Genomic DNA, 17,416 nt, shown 5'->3' with positions numbered 1-17,416 from the left:
AGACAAGCATACCCAGCCAGGTACTCAGAGCCGACGACCGACCCCACCTTCCTTGCCTTGGCAGAGAGGCAAATGTCCACATATGTAGATGGACACGCACTCAGGTGTACGCCGGCACTGGCAGTCCGAAAGACAAGCCCAGGAACGCACAAAGACAGATATAGGGATGTGACAGACACAAAACAAGGATTAGGAATGCTGAGAAGATGAGGCAGACACAGAGACACCCAGACAGACAGAAGCCAGGAGGCAAGAACCTGGGTGCAGGCGGGGCAGAGAGGGAGGCGGGAAGGGGTAGAAGGCCCAAGGCCAAGAGGCTCCATCCAGAATCCTGCACCTGGCCAAGCACAAGGGCTGCTGAAATGGTAGTGGGCGGTGGGGGAAGTAGGCACACTCAGGCTCAGGGCACCCAGGACAGAAGCTCTTCACTAGAGTCCTGGTTTTCTGGAGTCCTACCCACCCCATCTCTCCTCCTTTCCCTAGTCTCAGGTCACTGCTTTCTGTCTCCAGCTACACACACACACACCCCACTCCCTGTCTCCATCTCTGTGTCTCTGTCTCTCATTCCGTCTGTATCAGCCTCTGCCTCTGGTTCTGCCCGTCTCTTCTCCATCTCTATCTTAGGTCTCTCTGCCATCCTTGGCAGGTGAGGAGTTTTTGAGGACTGCCTCCTGGTAGACCCTCTCCTGGCCATCCTGGCGGGCAGAGGGAGGATGCTGACTGGAGGGTGTGTGTTCCAAGCCGCAGCTGGGGGCCCCTCTCGTTCTGCCCAGGATCTTGAGGCGACAGGCAGAGAATCAGTGGCTCCCCGGGGGCGCCAGATGCGCGGCTGGCAGAAGGAGGGAGTGAGGGGGTGGGGCTGGTGGTGGTGGGTAGTAGGCAGGCGCTGGGGGAGGGAGAGGAGCCGGCTGGAGGAGGGTAGAGGGGGTGTGGCAGAATAGCCCAAGGGAAGGAAGTGAGAGGCTGGGCTGGGGTCCGCCTGGAGGTGCATAATTAGTGTACCGGGGAGGGGGCTGTGCTGGGCTTGAGGATGAGCTGCGCTGCAGGAGTGCGTACGCCACCTGGTGGACAGATGAGGACACAAGCCTCCCTCTAAGCGATCAACAAGGACGCCCCCTTTCTCCAGCAGGATCGCTCTGCCCTGGGGCCCTAGGGAGCCCGGGAGGCAGTGGAGGATAGCAGAACTGGCTTGGAAGCTGAGGCTGGAGATGGCATCTCAGGCCTAAGAGGGAAGGGGAGGGCTCCTGTTTCTAGAGGTGCTTGGACCCATAGCTTCCTCAGGAAAGGAGGAATAGGCTGAGAAGGTTAAACCAGGGAGGCAGGGGGAATGAAAGGCAGCACTCCCCCCTTGGGCTTGGCAAGGGCCCTTCAGACGTTTAAAGCTGCCATCTCTGAGCATATTTGCTACTGTGGGGAGAGCGGAGCCCTAACCCTTTCTCAATCTTGGACCATGTAAAGCGGCGTGACCTTCTGCAAGAGGTTCCCTTCTCTGACCAGGGGCTGAAGTAGACCTGGTACCCCCTTTGGTTGTAGCAGTCCTTTCCTGTCAACCCCTGGGATGTGAGATGTGTCTGTTGGTGGACCGTGGGGCCTGGAAAACTGGTCTTCCCAGCTTTAGCTTCAGGGGCCCCCCTCCTGAATCCGGGGTTCTGACTCTTGGCATCTGATTAATTACCCTCCATTAAGTGTGAGATGTCAGTGCTTCAAGAGCAAACTTAGAGAGAACTGTATGGGACCACCCTGAAGGATTAGAAAGCCGTTCACAACCCCAGTGTGTTCATTTCTTATTGTGGGATTTCTCACTGTGGGAGATAATTTTGGGTAGGGGTGGCAGTGTTGTCCCATAAAAGTGACAATACAGAGAAACAGATCTTGGAGTTAGTGTCCTAGAGCCAGACAGAACACATGATCCAGAGAGGTGAAGTCACTGGTTCAAGTTCACACATCCAGGAGAAGCAGGTCTTTCTGGTCAAGTCCAGTGCCACCCACTTCCCTGCCACAGCCCAATGAAGGGGGATGGAGCTCCAGAAGGGCACTGAAGACCCGATGCTCAAGCCTCCCTCCAGCACAGAGCATGGCTCCCTCTGGTGGCTGGAGCGTGAAAGCACAGGCCAGCTCCCAGAGTCTCACACTCAGGTAGACACAAACGGCTTTTTTTTTTTCTTTTTTTTTTTTTTTACAGTTTTATTTATAACAATATCTGTGTTATTTAGTTGTAAAGGAATTCAGCAAAAATTATTAAAACGTTCATATCCCCAAAACGGGGCTGCCCGCTTGCCCTTCCTTGGTGTGCCCCACTTCCTCCTCATCCCCAGGGGAGGGGAGCCTGGGGGAGTGTTTACCAAAGAAAGTCTCCAGCCCTGGGAGCCACAGTGGGGGCACTGGAGAGGGGGAGGGCCTGTCTGGTAGGGATACTGAGTGTGGCCATCTCAGAGGTGCCCCTAGAGTAGGGGCTGGGGCATGGGATGGCCTCCCCCAAGAAGAACTAAAAAACTCCATCCTTTCCTTCCTACCTCAGCCGGAGCCAAGTCTTCCAGACAAGGGCAGCAAAGGACTCACCCGCCCCAGAATCCCAGAGTCAGCCCTCAGGGAGCTGGGAGGGGTGGGGGCGATGAGGGGGGAGAGCCTTGACGAAGTGTCTTGTACAGGGAGGGGGAGGCAGCACCACCAGCTCTCCCAGTGGGGCTGCGTTTTTGGTGGGAAGGTGGGAGGCAGGGCCCCCTTATACCGGTAAGTTGCAGGGGCCCCCTTCCTGCGCCCCCTCCCGGAAGGCAGCATTGGGCGGGGTGCTGAGGAGCAGGCAGGAAGGAGAACGGAAAGAGATAATACTGTGCCCACTTGCTCGCTCACATATAAAAAGTAATTCCTTCATTTTTACATTTATACATCCCAGCAGGGCTGGGGAGGGGTTGGCGGGGTAGGATGGGGGCTCCTTGAAGCACTTCTCTGGCAGGGGGCAGGAGGCTCTCTGCAGAAGTCCGATGGTGCAGGACCCTATGCCAAGGGGTCCCCTATCTCGTCCTCAGGGCCCCGGCCCAGGAGTTCTCGCTTCTCATCCGTGCTGGCCAAGGAGTGGCGGCTGCCATGACCACCCATATAGAGTGTGGCGTACACGGGGTTGGTGAAGTTGGTGGGCTGCAAGGCGACAGAGCGGTCAGGTGGGGCTCAGGGGCTGGGCTCTGTGGCCCGGGTACCCCATCCCCACCTCCATTCCATCATCCAGCCCAATACCCTTGGTCACCCCACCCACAGCCCTTTGTCCCTGTCCTGGAAGCCTCCTCCCCTGTCCTCCCAGCCCACCTTGTCAGGGTCCAGGGCGAAGTCGGCATCCAGTAGGCCCCCTACATCATCAGGCTCCCCGCCTTCGTACATCTTATACGTGGGGTTCCCAATCTCCACGTTCATGGCCCCGTTGGTCATCCGCTGATGCTGGAAGCCCTTAGCCCTGGGAGGAAGAAGGAGGTTGGGGGCAGGGATTCTAGGGGGATATGGCTATAGGGTGGTAAAATCATGGCCACAATTTTCCAGGCTCCCCATAACTCACCCTCGGACTCGCCGCTTGTACCAGAACACCACTCCCGCTACCAGAAGCAGCAGCAGCAGCAAGAGCAAAGGGATTAGGATGGAGGCCATATCTAGAGGGGAGGAGGTGGGAAGCTCAGTCTGAAAGGCCTAGGAGGCACAAAGCCCTCTGTCCCAGGTCCCGGCAGCCCTGCCTCCCCAACCGCTGCCACCTACGTCCAGGCTGCTCTTGGCCGACCACGTGCTCCTCACACCGGGGTCCCGCCATGTGGGGTGGGCACCTGCAGACGGGAGAGGCAGAGCTGAGGGGGCATGTTGTCCACAACCGTGGCTGCCGGGGAAACTGGGAGGGACCGCAGGATTCTACTGGTCCGGCTCAGACATGGGGGAGGGAGGGATTATCTAGGCCTCAGTGAGGCGCAGGCCCAACTCACTGGCACTCGGGCATCATTTTGCTGTTCATGGTGCAGGAACCGCCATTGCTGCAGTGGCCAACGCAGGTCAGACAGCTGGGGGCCACCCGGCCATCAGAGCAGCTGCAGGAAGGAGTGAGAGGCTGGGCAGGGCTGACGGAGGGCGTCTGAGATGCTGGGGAAGGGGCGGGGCGGGGCTGGGAGGAGTGGGCCGCCGGTGGGACAGGGCAGGGTCTGGCAGGGCAGACTGCGGGGCGGGGCCCCACTCACTTGCAGGTGACATCCCCGCTCTGCTTGTTGACCACGCAGGCCCCGTCGAGACAGCGGCTACACTTGTTCACCTCACACCTGGGGCCCTCGAAGTAGGCGGTGCAGCGGCACTGCCGGGAGCCGTCAGCAGCCATCTGGCACGTGCCAAAGTTCTCACAGTAGCCAGAGCACTGCCCTGTGGTTTGGGGGGTGGGAGAGGAGGTGCCTCGAACGCCACCCTCAGGAGGGTCCCCCAGAGGTTGTGGGGGGCAGCTGCCCACCTGAGGGGACCCCCAGGCCTTTTGGGTGACTCCCGCCTCCTCCTGAGCCCCTGGCTGCCCCCACGTCACAGGCTCCAGGATACAAAGATGTCCCGGAGCATCCTGACAGGGCACTGCTTTTGCTTGAATAATCCTGATGCCAGAGGGCTCACTACCTCGGTGGGGAGTGTGCTGACCCCTCCACAGGGGAGCACTGGCAACTTGGGCCTGGCTGGGCCACAAACGGCCTCTCTCCAGAGGACTCGCACCTGTGACATCAACCTACGCTCTCAGACCCCCAGCTCCACCATGCCCTGCCCCAGGGCCCAGGGACGGCTCACTCACGGTACTGGCAGCGGTCGCCCAGGAAGCCAGGCAGGCATCGGCACTGGGGCTGGTTGCCCTGGTTGACGGTGCAGGTGCTGTTGTTGGCACAGTACCCCGCACACACCTGCTGGGTGCATTTGGGGCCCGTGAAGCCTGTGGGGCACCGGCACGTGGGCATGCCTGGCGGGAGAGGATATGTGAGCGGGGCTGTGGCCCACTGAGCCGCCCTGCCCTGCTGCAGGGGAACAGGGCTGGGAGGGCCTGGGCGGAGGGCAGACGGCAGAGGAAAGCGAGACGGGGTTGGGGGCAGGGGTGAAGTAAGGCCGGGCAGGGGCTGGGGATTTGTCTGAGCGGAGGCGGCTTGCTGGAGGGGCTGGGGGCCCAGGGACCGGGAGCAGTCCCGGCAGGAGAACTGAAGGCCGTACCGGAGGGGGAGGCAGCACAGGTGCCCCCATTGCGACAGTGCTCCCAGCACTGGTCCAGCTCACACTTGTCGCCCGTGTAGCGGGGCTGGCAGCGGCACTTGGGCTGTCTCCGTGCATTGAGGAAGCAGCTGCCACCATTGAAGCACTGCAGGTTACAGGTTCCGGGCCGAGGAGCTGCAGGAAGGATCATGGCGGGGGGTGGAGAGCCGGGGGGTGGTGAGGGGAATTCAGGGGCTGTGGGGAGGAGGGCTCTGGAGCATGGGACGGGGGACCAGAGAGGGGCGTGAGCATACCGTCCGGCGGGGGCGTTGGCGAGGGCACAGCCACACAGGTGCCATTGTCTAGTCGCTTCCCGTTGGGACAGGTGCAGACAGGCCCACTGGGGCTCAGCAGGCAGAGCCACTCGCACTTCTTGCGGTCACAAGGGTTGGTCACTGCAGGTGAGGGCAGGGGTGGGAGGATGCTGAGCCCTGTGGACCCAGAACCTCCCCTGCCCACCGGGACCTGAGGCTGCAGCTTGGAGACTCAGCGCCCCCTGGCCTTCCCTGCGCCAGCCTGGGCTCTCCGTCTCCACTCACCTTCAGGCTGCTTGTGCTGGTGGTACAGGACCACATCCGAGGCGTGGCTCAGGCCCCCCGTCAGGTTGATCAATGGGCTATGTCCAAACTTATGGATCTTGAAGACACGATTATTGATGTAGGTGACGCCATAGATGTAATCCTCAAAGACATCGATGCTGAAGGGGTGACTTAGGCCTGCGGAGGGGTCAGAGGGGACTCAGGCCCTGGTCACACTCTCCAGGACAGTGGGCCCCAAGGCTCCCAAGTACCTCTGACTCAAACATCCCAAAGCAAACTCTCCTCAACCTGTTCCTCCTGCTGTGGCCACTACTGGCAAAAGGTCCCATCAGCCCTAGACGTCTGGGGTCAGGGTCAACTTCTGCTCCCTCTTCTCACATTGGCTATGTTCCTATTATTACCCATATTGCCTCCACACAGCTCAATACTCATTGGTAGAATGAATGAATGGAAAAGTGGCCCAGAGGGTCAGGGTGGGCCTCAGGCCTGCAGGACTGGTGCAGGGGGTGTCTGGTTGGGAGGGGCCTGAAAGGCACTGCAAGATTGTTGAGGGCCAGGCTGAGGAGGATGGTAGGTGCTAGGTGAGGCCTTGGGCTCAGAGGGGAGGACAAGGGCCCGAGGCTGCTGGTGGACTCTGACCTCGTTTGCTGTCAGCAGCCACGATGGGGTCAGTGCCGTTGAGCCGGATGCTGCCGATGACTGAGAGCTTGGCATCCGCCCAGTACAGACGTTCATTGTGGTAATCCACGGCCAGGCCTGGGGGACCAGAGAGCACTGTGACGGCCCAGCCCCCCTGCCCCGGCCTGGAGGAGCAAGCAGGACTGTCTCCATGTTTGGGACAGTTCCACCCTGTTCCCATGATCACTCCCAATCACCTCTTCTGGGAAAAGCCTCCACAACCCATCTGTCCCATCCCAGTCCAAGCCCCTTTCCCTAACTTTTGTGTGGCCCCAGGCTCAGCGAGCCTACCCCTCCCACATCCCCTGCCCACTTCTGCACGGACCTGTGGGCCATTGGATGTTGTCCTGTACCAGTGTCTCCCGAAGGGTCCCATCCATGGCTGCTGTTTCAATCTTGGGGTGGTTCCCCCAGTCTGACCAGTACATGGTGCTGGGGAGGGAGAAGGAGTGAGTGTGGCTAGGACCTGGGCTCCCACAGGAGGCCACTCAAGGTGGGCACAGGGCACAGAGACTGCTGGGTACACAGAGAGGAGGGTGTTCTTGTCCACCTCCTCCAGAGAGAAGTGGGGGGAGTCAACTTCCTGACCAGGTTAAAGATCTTATACTCTAAAACCACAGTGTGCTGCTCCAGAGTCGTCTAAGGAGGCAGAGCTGCCCCCTGGAGCAGAGGAGAAGCCCAGAAGCGACAGCCAGCCAAGTGGAGGTCAGGCCCCACCTCAGCAGGCCAGCAGGACCCCAGGGAGGGCCAGGGCTGGGCGCAGCCTGGAAGACCCAGGGGCCTGCGGAGGACTCTGACCTCAGGCTGGTCTGGGAGAGGAAGGACAAGCCGGGGGATGCTGGGCACCCACCTCCAACCCAGGGGCTTCCTAGCCCCAGCCCAGATGCCTCCCCCCAGGACCCCTGCCCACCCCCTCAGCGGGTCCACCACAATGGCATGGGGCTCGTCAATCATGCCGGAGATGAGCGTCTTGCGGTTCTCGCCCTTCATCTGTGCCACTTCAATCACATCTCGGCCCGAGTCGGTCCAATACACGTTCCCGGCAACCCAGTCGATGGCGATGCCCCTTGGCATCTTGAGCCCTGAAATCTGGATGAGGGGGTTACAGTTTCAGAGGCTTCCACCTTTTGTCTTCCTGCCCATTGTCCAGCCCCCCGACACCCGGTCAGCCTGTCCCTGCTAGATATCGCGACCTTGATTTATTGAGGAACAGAGTAAAGCCCAAAGAGACGAAATAGGTTAGTAAGATGGAATAGGTTAGTTAGTGGGCTGGCTGTGACGATCAGGAACTGAACGTGGCTCTGATGCTGCTGGCCAGGTGCCCCCTGTGCCCTGTAGCCTGGGGCTGCCATGCGGCAGAAACACCTACTGACGATGGTGCTGCTCTGTCTACCTGCTGTCCGTGCCTCATGACGTAATCTGGAGTCTGCCCTGCATGCCAGTCTCACCCTTTGGCCCTTCCTCTGTCCTCTGCAAACTCTGCTCTGAACAGTCTGCTTTTTGGAGTCTTCCCACCCAGCCCGTGCCTCCATGTAGGTCCCACCCCAGGCTGGGTGCTCACATTAAGGTGGGTGACACCCCGGTCAATCTGTCGCCGGTGGCGATTGGAAGTGGTGGGAGGCGCAGCAGGTGGCAGGCTGCGGTAGGAGATGGTGCCCGTGTGCCAATTGGTCCAGTAGACGCGGCCAGCCTTGACATGGACATCCATGGCATCGATGCGGACACTCTCGTCACCCTGGAAGGCCTGCTCATAAGCCGAATGGGGGTGACTGGGGAACAGGCTTCGGATCTCATTGTCATCAGCAATGTACAGGACCTGATACTCAGAGCCTGGAGGGACAAGAGACCAGATGTTGGTGGGGGTGAAAGGTGGGACTGGGGGCTGTTGGGCCTGGTGCTGGAAGGAGCCGCCGTAACGTGCTCCCCACCCAGCCCAGCGCCCTTCACACTAACGATGTCTCTTCTCCTCATCAAACCATCTGACCCAGTCAGAAGCCTCTGTCATCCTGCCCCAGAGCCAGGCTTGAGGACTCCAGCCTCAGCCCCTGGAACTCCCCTCCCCTCCCCTCCCGCCCCTCCTCTCCTCTCCTGAGGTGATCTAGTGTGACCTGCTGACCCTCCTCCTCCAGCCTCATGGACTTCTGCCTCCTCGTGGCTTCTGCTAGCATCACCACGGTCCCTGCTCCACACTGATATCTGCTTGCGGGTGCACACACATGTGGGGGTGTGTGAGCATGGCCACGGAGGGGGGCAGGTGTGCATGGGCATCTGAGTGCACTTGGGCACGTGTGGTGGGGTTGTGTGTGCACACTGTGTGTGTGTGCCTGGGTGTGCATACATGGATGTGGGGTATGTTTGTATACAGGCATGAGGAAGGTGCAGGTGTGTGTCAAAGCATATGTGGGTGTAGAACTTACATGTTCTCACCAAAAAAAAAAAAAAAGAAAAGTAAATACGTGAACTGATAGATGTGTTAACTCGATGCGGGGGGAATCCTTTCACAAGGCGTATGTACATCAAATCATCACCTTGCACACATTAAATATCTTACAATTTTGTCAATTATACCTCAATAAACATGAAAAAAGCATAATGGGAATATGCAGGTGGGGTACACTTGGCTCTGTAAGTGTGGTGATGCCGCCTGCGTGCTCTGCCCCCAAACTTCCTCAGCCCCAGGACCTCGGGCCCCTGCATGGCTGCCAGAACGGAGTGCAGAAAGCTGTACTGAGGGTCTGGAATTTCAAGCTTGGGCAAGGGTGCTTGGAGGAAAACACAGCGTTGCAGGTCCCGTTTCTTATCCTGGCATTGTATGCCCCGCCCCCTCTCTCCGTCCTCTCCCAGCTCCCACCTTCCGCCTTGCAGGTGTTGTGCGTCTTCATGAAGTTGCGTGCGCAGCTGCACAGGTGGCCGCCCTTGGTGTTGTTGCAGAGCTGTGAGCAGGTGCCGAAGCGCAGGCATTCGTTGATGTCTGGGGGTTACACAGGAGGGTCACGGAAAGTCTTGCGTCTGGGGCTTCTGCCCTCCCCGCTGGGCCCCACCTTCCTACCCTGGCATCCAGGCTGGCCTGGCACCGTGTGGAAGCCAGAGCGGCAGGCACAGTACGCGGCTTTCTCGGTGCGCACGCAGCGTGCCTCATCCCCGCAGATGCTGGCGTTGGCGGCGCAGCTGGTCAGCTTGGGGTCTGCAAAGACAGAGAGTCTAGGCCTGGGCTTCGGCTCTCAGCCCCTCCCGGCCAAACCCCGCCCCAGCACGCCGGGTCTCACCGATGCTGCAGCCCTCCTCGTCAGAGCCGTCCCCGCAGTCATCGAACATGTTGCAGCGCAGCGAGGAGGAGAGGCAGTGCTGGTTCCGGCACAGAAACTCCTTCTTGTCTTTGCAGTGGGGGGTCTGGGCTGTGGGCGGCTCTGGGGGAGGGCGGGGCTTGAGGTCCTGGGTATTTACCACCCTGCCCCCTCTTCCCACTGGAACCCCCAGTCAGTCACGGGTAGAGGGGGTCCCAAGCCTGGCTGTCAATCTTCAGGGGAAGCTGGTTAAACATCCAGATTCTCAGTCTCCACCTCAACACCTTCCTCAGGGGCTTCTTTCCCAACAAGACAGGGCCTCCAGGCTCCCGGCAGTGGACCCGCCCCTCCCGGTCAGTCGGCTCAATAGATGATGAGCCCACCTGGCCCAGCCCCCCTGCCTGCAGCACCCCCACTCTAGGCGCCCCAGGCTCCCCCTTACTGGCCCCCTGCTCACCGCAGTCCTCCTCATCAGTCCCATCCCCGCAGTTGTCCGTGCCGTCGCACTGGCGCCCGATCCACAGGCAGACGCGGTCGTTCTTGCAACGGAAGGGCCGGTTTGGAGGGCACACGAACCTGGCTGCAGCAGCGAGAGGAGGCAAGTCAGAATCAGCCTGGGGGGGGGGGGGGGGGGGCGGGCCGAGGGCCACCAGGGTGCGTCAGAACCCCGCCCACGTCCCGACAGAAGCCCCGCCCCCGCCTGGGAGCCCCGCCCTGTCCGAAGCCGCGCCCCCACCCATGAGCCTCACCGCACTCCTCTGGGTTCTCGTCTGAGTTGTCCCCGCAGTCGTCCTCGCCGTCGCACTTCCATGCTAGCGGCTTGCACAGAGTGTTGTTGCACTGGAACTCGTCCAGGGGGCAGGTCCGCACTGGGCGTCAGGAGGAGCAAAGAGTAAAGAATGAGCCCTGAGCCCCAGGCTGCTGGCAGCCGGGTCTTGCCCAGACCCCTCCCTCCAGGGGCAGAGACCTAGAGGGAACACGGGGAAAGCGGTGGTACCACCGGATCGAACCCGAGTTTCCTAATTTTCTACCAGCCGGGTAAGCTGGGCAGAACTGCCTCCTCTGGTATTTAGGGGAGAAGAGGCATTTTTGGGGAAGTGTCCAGAGGAGTCCAGAGAGCCCTCTTTCTCTGGTGGTGTGGCAGGGCTCCGGGGCCTACTGTAGTTCAATGGCAGGTACACGCAGCTGGGAGTCAGGAGACCTAGGTTCCGATCCCTGTCCTTAGCCCACCAGCGCAGAGCTAGGATATCTGCCCTCACTGCTCCAAGCGCCAACCTTCTCTCACCCGGCCTGACCACTGCCCCAGGAAAGGAAAGTGAGCAGGGACTTTACTTCTCAGGGCAGCTGACTGCTGTGTTGGAACTTGTGGGATGGGGCCTGGGTGGACACAGCCCACAGGTTTCTGCTGGATTTCAACCCAACTGGCTCCTGATTAAGTGCTATTGCGGGGTGGCGGTAGGGTGGGAGGGCTGGGGAGCCGAGCTAGAGGGGCTCACCGCCAGTGCCGCAGGCTTCCTCGTCACTGCCGTCCATGCAGTCAGCGTCTGCATCACAGCGCCAGCGCAGGGGGATGCAGTGACCACTCTTGCACTGGAACTGGTCCATGTCACAGCGGGGGGTACAGTCTTTCTGTGGGCGCAGGAGCAGCATCCTGGTCAGACCTGGGCACCCCTGCAGGCCTGCCCTGACTCTTCTAAGGCCATCCCTCCCTCCTTCTGGTCTCCCTGCCCACCTCGTCTGAGCCATCTGCACAGTCATGATCCCCATCACATTTCCAGCGCCCAGCGATGCATCGGCCATTGGCACAGGAGAACTCACTCTCAGAGCAGGGCCGAGGGGCTGGGAAGGGCAGGGCAGAGACAGGCCCAGAAGGGTGGGCATATGGACTCAGCTCGAGAGCATCTCCAGCCCTTGCAGAGCAATATCACCCATCCCTGAGTCCCTGAAGGCCACAGTTGACTGGCATAATGACCAAGATGCTCAACTAATCCCGGGCAAGCCAACTGGCTGCCCTCATAGGACCGGTCAGGCCCAGAGGGCACTCACACTTACCCGTCTGGGGCAGACACATGAGAGAGGGCACGGGTCCCTGGCCCTGCCCTCAGGACAGACTGTGTGTGGGGAGGGGAAGGGAGGGGCAAGACCACTAAGACAAGCACCAGGGTTTAGGGAGAGGCCAGTAAAGGAGGATGGGCTGGCACAGCACGGGGACAGGTGGGCTCTGGGGCAGCAGCAGGGGGATGTGGTAGGAGCACGGGCACATCAGAGACACCTACCTCTGCAACCCCAAGAGGACAGTGTGAAAATGGAGAGAAACATGAGATGAGGTGAAATGGCACAAACTCAAATACACAACATGGAGCGGGGTGGGGTGGGGTGAGGCGGGAGGGAGCTCCTGACCCCCAGCCCTGGGAAGCAGCCACCTGCTCTAGTGCAGCCTGGTGGCAGTGGGGCAGGGGTACTGAGCGGGGAGGTCTCCTGGGGGAGGACACCTGCTGGGCCGGGTGGGACGGGGTAGGGGACATACTGCAGCTCTCCTCATCGGAGTTGTCGCCACAGTCATTGTCGTAATCGCACTGCCAACGGCCCGGCACACAGCGGTTGTTCTTGCAGCGGAACTGGTAGGGCTCACAGGTACGCTCGTCTAGAAGAGGCAAGATTGAGGGGCAGTCAGGGATAGAGTGGGGGGCAGACGTCAGGGCCCCGGAAGGTGTGGTCAGGATGGCCAGGAGCGGGAGAGTGGGCATTCCAGCCTGACAAAAAGGTCAGCAGTGGGAGTCCAGGCCGTGCTCTGAGATGTGGAGTCTATGGGGACTTCTGGGGCAGGAGGGACACGAAAGGATGGAGCTGCTCTGGGGAGGGGATCGACAGATCCCATAGGGTGGCCAGGTGTGTGCCGATGAGGTGCTGGCAGGAGTGGGGACGGGAATTAGACAGGAGGGGGACCCAGGCGGCAGGCAGCCCCAGCCCTCCCCGTCAGGTGCCTTTCCCTGGAGCAGGGCTGGGGAAGCTCACCACACTCTTCTTTGGGCTCATCCGAGCCGTCCCCGCAGTCGTCCTCTCCATCACACTTCCAGCGCGCCGGGATACAGCGGCCCGAGTCCTTGCAGCGGAATTCATCCACTCCACAGGTCATCTGGGCTGCAAGGGGGTGGCCCAGTGATGAGGGGGAGGCTCCTTTCAGGAATGCACTGTGAGGGTGCGGCCTGGGTGGGAGCGGCCACCGAGGGGGCCACACGTGGGGGTGGTGGGAGCAGCAGACGCTGTGGAGGGAGGGTGGGCTCCAGGAGACTCACTGCAGTTGGCGGGCTCGTCACTGCCGTCCACACAGTCGTTGTCCCGGTCACAGACCCAGACTCGGGGGATACAGCGCTTGGTGATGGAGCACTGGAACTGGTTGGGGGCACAGGTCACCTCGGCTGCGGGGTTGGGGAGAGAATGAGGGCCTGCCCATTCCACCTCCCCCGCACAGTTCAAGATCCCCATCTCCTCCCTCTTCCAAGGCCTGGCCTTGTCCTGGTCCTGCCAGCAATTTCTTGGGAGGAAGGAAAACTATCTTCAACTTTGGTGATTTTGTCTTCTGGGTCCGCACATCTCTACGATGTGCATGATGATTTTACGAGCAAACCAAGTCACACCCCATATAATTTATGTTGCTCATCTAGTAACATTACTTGAGAGCAGCATGACCCCTAGAAGAAGTGGGGGCTAGGTTTCAATGTGAGTCGTGTTTCCGTGCCCATTTGCCACCGCCCGGGGCACTCACGGCAGTCCCTCTCGTCCTCCCCGTCTCCGCAGTTGTCCTGCCCGTTGCAACGGAAGATGCCGGGAATACAGCGGTTGGTGTTGGTGCACTTGAACTGACTGGGCAAGCAGACGTGGATGTCTGTGGGGGTGGCAGGAGGGGAGGGTAACTAACGGTGGGTGCAGGACTCGGGGGGGGCGGGGGTCCCACTGCCTCGGGGGGAGAGCGCAGGCCCAGGGCTGGAGAAGCAGGAGTCCAGCCTGGAGAGGTGGCCGCTGTGGGCTGGGCCTCCTTGCCCTGGGAGCGCAGTTACCAAACCCCCAAATCCCGGGGAGGACAAGGCGGGGCGGGAGGGCGGCCCTTTACCGCAGTTGGCCTCGTCACTGTTGTCCTGGCAGTCGTTGTCCCCGTCACAGATGAAGGCAGGGTTCGTGCAGATGCCCGTCGAGCACTGGAACTGTCCTGGGCGGCACTTGAACTCGGCTGCCGGGAGGGGAGGCTCAGCGTCAGCAGGGCCGGGGGGGGTGGGCCACTCGGGGCCTCGGGAGTCGGGCGGCCCTGACGCAGGACCCTCTTGCCACCCCGCCCGGGCACTCACGACAGTCCGGGGGCTCGTCCGAGTGGTCCCCGCAGTCGTCCTCCGTGTCACACTTCCACCAGAAGGGGATGCACTTGTCGTTCTTGCACACAAACTGGAGGGCAGGTGGGGGCGAGAGGGGTTGGTGGGGGTCTGGGGAACTCAGAAGGTTTTCTTTCGAGGGACCGGGATGTCTCAAAGAAGCAGGGGTGTCAGGTATCTTGGGGGGAGGTTGAGCTGGATGGGAGGTTGGGGTGTGGTAAGTGCAGGAAGGCCAGGCGAGGGGGCATCTGTGTGGAGGTCGGTGGGGGGAGCCAGGGTTAGGGGGTGGGGTGTTTGTGTGAGGTGACGGGTGTAAAAGTATTGCTGTGGGGAGACAAGAGGTAGGCAAGAAATGCGGGGGTGTTAGCGTGGGAAAACCAGATGTGTGAGGACAGTAGGGCGGGTGCTGGGGTCCCAGGAGGAGTGCAGGTAGTGGTGTGGGAGATCGGGGAACGAGGCATGGGGAGCGGGGTCTGGGGAAGAACCTCACCTGGCTGGCTGTGCAGTTGGACACACAGTTGCGCCCGTCACCGCCCAGGTAGAAGTTGGTGGGACAGGCACACTTGTGGCCGCCCCCGGGGGACAGCAGGCAAAGGTTGCTGCAGCCGCCATTGTTGACCTTGCAGGGGTGGTTGGGCACTGCCGGAGGAAACGTGGTTAGAGGGTGGCGGACTGGCCCAGTGTATGGACCACTGCCCCCTGGGCCGCCGGCCTCTGGCGGGGCGAGGGCAGTGCTCACTGGTAACACGTTTTCTGGTCTTTCAAAGGCTGCCTGGCCCATCTATCCTGGGCAGAGGCGGGATGGGTCCAGATCCTGCTCTTTCAGGAGGGAGCTGAAGCCAAAGATAGGAGAGGACTCTGCTGAGGTCCCAGGATCAGGCTGGACCCGAACCCCACATGCTGCCTCCCCTGTGCTCTCCCCCTCAGCTCTGGCCTGCCTGCCTTCGGGGTCTGGCCTTGGTGGTCTCCACCCAGACCTGCTCTACTGGACGGCCTCAGGGCCTTGCTGCTACAAGATTCTAGGGCTGGACCCCAGCTGGGCTGTAGCTCCCGAGAGCCAGAACATAGCCTGTCTATAGGCCTCCAAATCTCCTGGTGTCTGCAGGCACTGCTTGGTCAGTGCTGGGGAAGGGGTGGCCTGGCAGCCCTGCTGAGACAGTGGGGCCCCATCCCACCTCGGGGGCCCCTCGTGCCTGGCTCATCGGGGGTCGGCTCTCGGTGCCCGGCCGCTTACCGTCCGGCTGGCGCAGGGCATGGAAGACGTGCAGGTCCATGGGCCGGTGCAGCGTGCTAATGAGAAGTGTCTTGTTGGTGCCCGTGGTCTTGTGGGCTCTGTTGATGGACTTTGTCTCCCAGTCGGTCCAGTAGACGTAGTCCTCGAACAGGGTCAGGGCGAAGATGTGCGGTATGTCCTGGCTCAGCACTGAGGGCGGCAGGGGGCCGGGGGACAGGCCGGGCGGCCGGTCAGCACCGAGTAGTACTGGGCGCCTTCCCTACTGGGCCCTTAACCCCACAGTAGCCCTGTGAGGTGGGCACTAGCCCAGCTCCAGCCCCTGGCCGCACAGCTGGTAAGTGGCAGAGCTGAAACGCAACTCCTGGCCTGTCTGACAACGGGTTCCTGCCCAAATACACTCTATGGTTCCCTGGGAGGGAGTGGGGGCGTCCTGGGTACGCCAGCCCCAGCCCTTCTGCTCCCAGCTTCCTCAGGGCCTGTCATCTGAAACTGTGCGTGGGAAGGTGCCTCTCTCTCTCCTTCCCGAGGGAACTGGTGGTGGCCTCATGCCTGGGCGGATCCAGGGGGCATACCCTGGGGTGCTCTGAACCCCCAGACCCCCGGTGGGTGGTGCCCTCAGACCACGCCCTCTGGCTTTTAAGCCTACTCTTGCCCCAAAGGCCTGATCCCCTGTAGCTTCAGAACCCCCATCCCCACTAGTTCGGCTGTGCCTGGGCAGCCTCACTGGCACACTGACCGACGTGACGATTGGAGCCATCCAGGCTGGCAAACTCAATGTAGTCCTCACGGGCGTCGGCCCAGTAGATGCGCTCGGTGACGTAGTCCAGCGTCAGGCCGTTGGGCCACGTGATCTTGGTGTCCACGATGACACTGCGGCCAGACCCATCCATGCCGATCCGGCCGATCAGTGAGTGGTCCCCCCAGTCTGTCCAGTACAGGTACCTGTCAGGTGGGTGAGCAGTCAGCCCTGAGATATCCAGCAACTGGTCCCACCAGGAGCCTGCAGGGAGGCTGGGCCTGGACGCCCGAGTGTACCAGCTGCTTTCAGAGGCTCCCCCAACCCTCCTCGCCCACGTACCCATTCTGCACGTCCACCACCAGAGCCCTGGGCTCACGGAGGCCAGAGCTGACCAACACCGTGCGATAGGCCCCGTTGAGCTTGGACACTTCGATGGTGTCCCGGCCTTTGTCACACCAGTACAGGTTGCCGCCGACCCAATCCACAGCCAGCCCGTCGGGATTGCTGAGGCCCGTCCTGTGCAGCACCTGCGGGCAGGGGCAGGGAGGAAGGGCCCTGGGTGAGTTGGGGCAGGACTCTCAGCCGCTCTAGGAGCACAGTGGAAGGAAAAGGCCCAGCCCCGGGCATGGTGTCAGCCCAGGCTCGAAGATAGGGGTCTCTGGATGAGAGAGAACACAACCCAAACCCCACAGGGCCTGGGAGCACAGGTTTAAGGGAGGTCAGACAGAAGGGGAACTTACTGCTAATTAGGGAAAGAGAGACAGGGATCTCCTAGACCTCGCTCACTGGGCTTAGGGGAGAGAGGAGTAGGGACAAGCAGAGTCCTGCGGCGACTCAGTGTGGAGCGGGGAAAAGGAATAATTCAGTGGGGTGGGTGAGAAGAAGGGGAGATGGCCTTGAAACGGAGAGGGCCCGCCGGGCAGGGACATGGGCTGACTCTCTGCCCCCCGCCTCACCTGTACGTTGCTCCCGTTAAGGTGCATCCTTCGGATCATGCTGCCCTGGGTTGTCACGTCTGTCCAGTAAATCATTTGCTCTCGGTAGTCAAAGTCCAAGGCGACAGCGTTGTTCAGGCCCTTGGTTTGGGGGGTGAGCAGAGGGGTGACCGAGGAGTCGGGAAGGGGACGGCGGGAGAAGTCGGTGGGGGTGGCCGTGGGCCCGAGCGCGGAGACTGGGGGGCTGTACTAGGTGAGGGGCGTAGCGGCGGGTCTGGGAGGCAGTGGGGCGAGGAGGGCGGGTCTGGGAGGCAGTGGGGCGAGGAGGGCGGGTCTGGGGCGAGGAGGGCGGGTCTGGGAGGCAGTGGGGCGAGGAGGGCGGGTCTGGGGCGAGGAGGGCGGGTCTGG

The 17,416-nt window shown here is 61.2% G+C and overlaps 1 protein-coding gene across 2 annotated transcripts in view; it reads right to left on the bottom strand.

Moving 5' to 3' along the window:
- Positions 1-2,871: 2,871 nt before the first annotated feature.
- Positions 2,872-17,416, bottom strand: part of LRP1 (LDL receptor related protein 1) — a 78,972-nt gene continuing 64,427 nt past the window's right edge. Inside the window, exons 58-89 of one of the 2 annotated variants that reach the window (XM_029206206.1) lie at positions 17,030-17,149; positions 16,413-16,600; positions 16,071-16,276; positions 15,335-15,523; positions 14,591-14,739; positions 14,080-14,173; positions 13,848-13,964; positions 13,503-13,622; positions 13,033-13,155; positions 12,752-12,877; positions 12,264-12,380; positions 11,469-11,575; positions 11,233-11,365; positions 10,486-10,605; positions 10,194-10,316; positions 9,719-9,859; positions 9,502-9,636; positions 9,304-9,423; positions 8,014-8,282; positions 7,363-7,541; positions 6,778-6,884; positions 6,414-6,530; positions 5,775-5,951; positions 5,490-5,630; positions 5,197-5,370; positions 4,790-4,951; positions 4,206-4,380; positions 3,957-4,058; positions 3,739-3,803; positions 3,545-3,635; positions 3,301-3,445; positions 2,872-3,135 (exon numbers count right to left, since the gene is read on the bottom strand). In XM_029206206.1, the coding sequence (XP_029062039.1) occupies positions 2,995-3,135; positions 3,301-3,445; positions 3,545-3,635; positions 3,739-3,803; positions 3,957-4,058; positions 4,206-4,380; positions 4,790-4,951; positions 5,197-5,370; positions 5,490-5,630; positions 5,775-5,951; positions 6,414-6,530; positions 6,778-6,884; positions 7,363-7,541; positions 8,014-8,282; positions 9,304-9,423; positions 9,502-9,636; positions 9,719-9,859; positions 10,194-10,316; positions 10,486-10,605; positions 11,233-11,365; positions 11,469-11,575; positions 12,264-12,380; positions 12,752-12,877; positions 13,033-13,155; positions 13,503-13,622; positions 13,848-13,964; positions 14,080-14,173; positions 14,591-14,739; positions 15,335-15,523; positions 16,071-16,276; positions 16,413-16,600; positions 17,030-17,149 (4,473 nt within the window). In that variant the 3' untranslated portion in view covers positions 2,872-2,994. Of the gene's footprint in view, positions 3,136-3,300; positions 3,446-3,544; positions 3,636-3,738; positions 3,804-3,956; positions 4,059-4,205; positions 4,381-4,789; positions 4,952-5,196; positions 5,371-5,489; positions 5,631-5,774; positions 5,952-6,413; positions 6,531-6,777; positions 6,885-7,362; positions 7,542-8,013; positions 8,283-9,303; positions 9,424-9,501; positions 9,637-9,718; positions 9,860-10,193; positions 10,317-10,485; positions 10,606-11,232; positions 11,366-11,468; positions 11,576-12,263; positions 12,381-12,751; positions 12,878-13,032; positions 13,156-13,502; positions 13,623-13,847; positions 13,965-14,079; positions 14,174-14,590; positions 14,740-15,334; positions 15,524-16,070; positions 16,277-16,412; positions 16,601-17,029; positions 17,150-17,416 lie in introns of those variants that run through there. The other variant, XR_003791197.1, reaches the window with a different exon arrangement.

Source organism: Monodon monoceros, unplaced genomic scaffold (genome assembly GCF_005190385.1).
Source record: "Monodon monoceros isolate NGI ecotype Baffin Bay Population unplaced genomic scaffold, NGI_Narwhal_1 Super_Scaffold_6, whole genome shotgun sequence".
Classification (NCBI taxonomy): domain Eukaryota; kingdom Metazoa; phylum Chordata; class Mammalia; order Artiodactyla; family Monodontidae; genus Monodon; species Monodon monoceros.
The sequence above is the reverse complement of the archived record's forward strand: the minus strand, read 5'-3'. Positions and strand labels throughout refer to the sequence as shown.